General features: G+C 32.5%; 1 protein-coding gene across 1 annotated transcript; it reads right to left on the minus strand.

Moving 5' to 3' along the window:
- Positions 1 to 804: 804 nt before the first annotated feature.
- Positions 805 to 1,899, minus strand: LOC145089278 (F-box protein AUF2-like). Its single transcript, XM_079027733.1, has one exon. The coding sequence runs from the start codon at positions 1,897 to 1,899 to the stop codon at positions 805 to 807; it is 1,095 nt and encodes a 364-aa protein (XP_078883859.1).
- Between the last annotated feature and the right edge of the window lie 2,480 nt (positions 1,900 to 4,379).

The following is a 4,379-nucleotide window of genomic DNA, read 5'->3' on the forward strand; positions in this document are numbered from 1 at the left end:
TCTTTTTTTTTAATGTTTTGTTTAAGTAACTTTTACATAACAATATACAAATGCTTCACATTTATTAAAAACTAGGTGTGAGACCTGTATATTACACGGATTGATTAAAAAAAAGATTAAACATTAAAGTGTAAACAGAAAATATTTTTTAATGTGAAACTTTAAAATAAAAAAGAAAGAAATATATTTATTACAATGTAATATCATATATATGATATTTAATACTTCACATATATAGTATGTGATTTTAATTTTAAAAATTGAAACAAATCAAAATTGACAAGTAAATAATATTTATTTCAAAAATACCATAAAATGACAAGTGTCAAAACTCATAAATGATTGACATATGCCAAAAATAATTTTCATTTATTAAGGATGATAACGATAATATATAAAAAAAATATGAGGAAAATAAGTACTGAATCTTTTCTTGATTTATTTTTAGTAAAAATTAAAAGAAAAATGGGATGACGTTTAGTTGACAATCGACGAAGTAAAAATAAAAAATAAATAACAATATCCAACCTTAGAACGTAGATATTTGTTTTTCTCTTAAGTTACTTTGGACATGTGATTTTTATTCAACACAATCTCAACCTATTTGTTTATTAACCATGTTAGGTTGATTTGCATTAAGATTCTCAACCTTGTTTAATAATTAGTTGAACCGATTACCATTTCCTTTACAAGTTATACATCATTTACAAAATAAGCTATCATTTAAAAATATGAAATTTCATTGTTCCATTTAATCAAATAATCAAAAATCTTAACTAAATCTAATAAATACACCCTGAAAAATTAAAACGAATTCATCTCCAATGTATAAGACTTTTTCTTTTCAATCAACTTCCTCACAGCTTCTCCCATGCACTTCTCGTCAAATGCACCCATTGCCAAGCTGACGTCATCATCCTTCTCCACCGCCGTAACCGCCGGCCTAATAACCGCCAGAGTAGCCCCTTTCATCACGTAACCAGATTCCGGCAACTCCAACACCGGCACGTACCACATCTTTATCGTCACCGCCGGAACTTTCGTTCTTTCCGCCTCCACATCCACCACCGTCGTGGAACTCACATCCTCCCTGAGCTCCACCACCTGCCTCTCCGTCATCCGAATCGTCCCTTGTTTACTTCCATCGCTGATCTTCACATCTCGTATCATCGGATTTAACGAAATGATCTTCTTCAACATATGGTGTCTCGCAGAAGAAGCAATCAAGCACGATATCGTCCACACAACTCGTTTCTTAAGCTGTTTGCTAGTCAAGTTTCTAGACTCCAATGGCGCCGGCGAACTTTCATCGTTTTTACCGCTTTCATCGCCGTCGTTCTTCAGTTTCGATTCTGATTTCTTAAATCCTGTAGCTCCCAAAATCACGCAGCTCTCGAGTTCCTTCCCAAACTCCGCCTTCCATTTCAACAACGCGCCTGAACCATTTTCCGACGAGATATCTCCGTCGTGACCGGGGAGCTTCACGGATAAAGACCGGATTTCCTTAAAGTTCTTGAGCAACTCATCAGGCAATCTAAACATGGTGTCGTCTTCTTCATCATCGGAATTACAGTGGGAACACGCCTTGGATTTCCTCGAAAACATACGATGTAAAAGAGATTGAATCGGATTCATAATGAATCTTCCAAAGAAGGCTTTTGATTTGTTCGTATGCCAACCGGAATCCCCATTCTCCGGTAGCTTATTCCGGCGAATGATTTCTAGAGAAACGTCGTCCGTTTGGGTAGCAAGATCTCCGAAACGTTTACAGAGAACCATACAAGCAGATAACGATCTGGCATCTTGTACTCTGTTGAAGATTTCAAGAACCAAAGCATCTGGTAACAGATCGAAAACATCTACAGCTTGTTGTTGTTCTGAATCTTCTTCGAGTCCCATTTTCCAATGAAGCTTTGAATGAAATTGTGTTTGAATGTTCGAATGTTGTAAATGGAGATGAAGAAGATATATACACGGCTATGGCGGGGAGGTTGGGTTAGGGGAAGGTTCGGCGTAAGATGTCGCCGGCACACGTTTACCAGGCCGGTCAAAGTTTTTGACTTTGAATAATAAAATGGTCTCGGTTTTTTTATCTGGAATTGTTACATTCGACCCCCTAAGGTTTGAACATTTGTTAAGAATTCACCCTGTAGTTTATATAAACTGTTCCCATTACTCCATTAGTGTTAGACATTGCGTCATCTCGTCGTGGCGTTAACAAGTTGACAAAAATAGAAAATTTGAACATTTGACTTGAAGTATTAAAGTATTATCCACTAGATTAACTATGACTCTATGAGCATGTTAGCATTTTGAAATGTATTTGGAAAAAAAAGGTTTGTAAAGTTTTATCTATATTTATTCATTTGCTTTCTAATAAATTTTATAAGATAATGATTACTTTGATTTAGATTTAACAGCAAAATTACCTTAGGTCCATAAGGTAAGATGCATGACATACTCTATTGTAGGGTTGAAAAGCTACTTCCATTAAAAGAGTTCTAAACGAAAAATATATATATGAATAAAAACTATGTAATCACACCAGTAGATAATGTCTTTGCATAAAAAACGCCAGCCTGGATAATGATAAAGTGGTTTGTCTTAGTGAAAACTGAAAAGACTGATTAAACGAAAATAAATTTGCATAGTTCACATGAAGAGGATCAAGCTCTACAAGTAAAACATGAATACATACAAAAGTACGTGAAAGAAAATATAACAAGTAAATTGAAAACAGAGTTTGCATTTGAAGTAAGTAGAAGAAAAACAAGACTAAGAATATGAAAACTAGCATTTGATTAAAATGGTAAGTTTGTTTATAAGGATTTGACCATTGAGATCAAACTAATACTACATTGTTTATGTTATAAACTTTAATCAACCTAAAACATTGATGTTAGGGTAAGCATAATAATAATATAAAAAATCCAAAACCAAATTAACCGATACAAATAAAGTTTAATAACCGAACTATCAAGGGCGTATCCACCTTATGCTTAGGTAGGTCCTAGGACCTACCTAAGTTCTCAATTTCATTTATAATGTATATAGTAGAAAAATTAGGAACTACCTTAAAAAAAAATAAAGGACCTACCTTGAGTTTGTTTTTTAAAAAAATTCCTTAAAAAATCATTTTAAAAGAGAAAAATATAAGTTATTAGGGGCAAATTGTTATTTTAAATTATGAGATTGATAACAAAAAGTTAATCACTCTTAATCGGCACTCTCAAAATATTAATAAATAAATAAGTTGTTCTAATAAAATGAAAGCCCACATGCCAAAGACTCTCATTCTCCGTTCGCCGCTTTATCAATGGACTAATAATCAACTAGTTTTTCGTTAAATTGTACGCCTTTTTCAGTTATATTTCAATCGGTTTTTTAAAATTTTTAATCAGTGGCACAAGGTACATGAACCGATTGAACTGGCTCAGTTCTTTTAAGGTACATGAGCCGACTCGACCTGACCCCAAAAGTGTTGTTGGTTTTTTTTATTGGCCACACTTAATTTAGGAACCACGTGATTTTTTATTCTAGATTCGCCACTGCGAACCATTAATAAAATTGATGAGTCGGGTTGTTTTTTAGTTAACCGATAAGTAGTGGTTTGATTATGATTTTATAAAAAGCTAACACATTAATAACCGAACTAATAACCTTATATTTAGGGGGCCAATGAGATTATTAGTTTATTATCAGCTCTATACCGCTATAAACCAAAAAATAGTGGGATAAAAACTGCTTGTAACGGTTGCAAACCACTAGTAAATCATTTTTTCATAAGTTAACTCCCTCTAATTTATTAGCTTATAAGGTAATAAGCTAATAAGCAATAAATATTTTTGCGAAACACCCTTTAATCATATAAGTTATATATTATAGATTAGTATTAAATAATTATAATTTAAGCCAAATTTATTTATTTTTTTTTTTGAAATTTGAAACTATGATCTCTTATTTGAGAAAGTTACTCTTTACCATTAGCCACCCTAAGTATTATAATTTATTGTCCTCAGGAAAAGTATTTCATCATATAATGTGTTTTGTGAGTACCAACTTCTTCTTTGTTTGTAGATGAAACATCGGTTTCAAATAAATTCGTTTATGATAAATTTGTTAACTTCACTTAATTGTAGGTTAGAATTACTCAAGTTTATATCGAGTGAGTTTATGATTCACGGTAAACAAACTTATATGAAATCCTTCAACATGTGGTTGAGAACTTGAGATCACTATGTTAATATTGGTCTCCATTATAAGAAACACCACCACCATGATCCTCCTCTATCTATTTTTCAAATTCTTAGCCATTTAACTTGATTAATATTTTTCCGTAAGTGTTTTATAATTCACGGTAAACAAACTCATACTGGATC

The sequence above is a fragment of the Lactuca serriola genome, chromosome 2, assembly GCF_051521515.1.
Source record: "Lactuca serriola cultivar US96UC23 chromosome 2, Lser_US96UC23_V15, whole genome shotgun sequence".
In the NCBI taxonomy this organism is placed as follows: domain Eukaryota; kingdom Viridiplantae; phylum Streptophyta; class Magnoliopsida; order Asterales; family Asteraceae; genus Lactuca; species Lactuca serriola.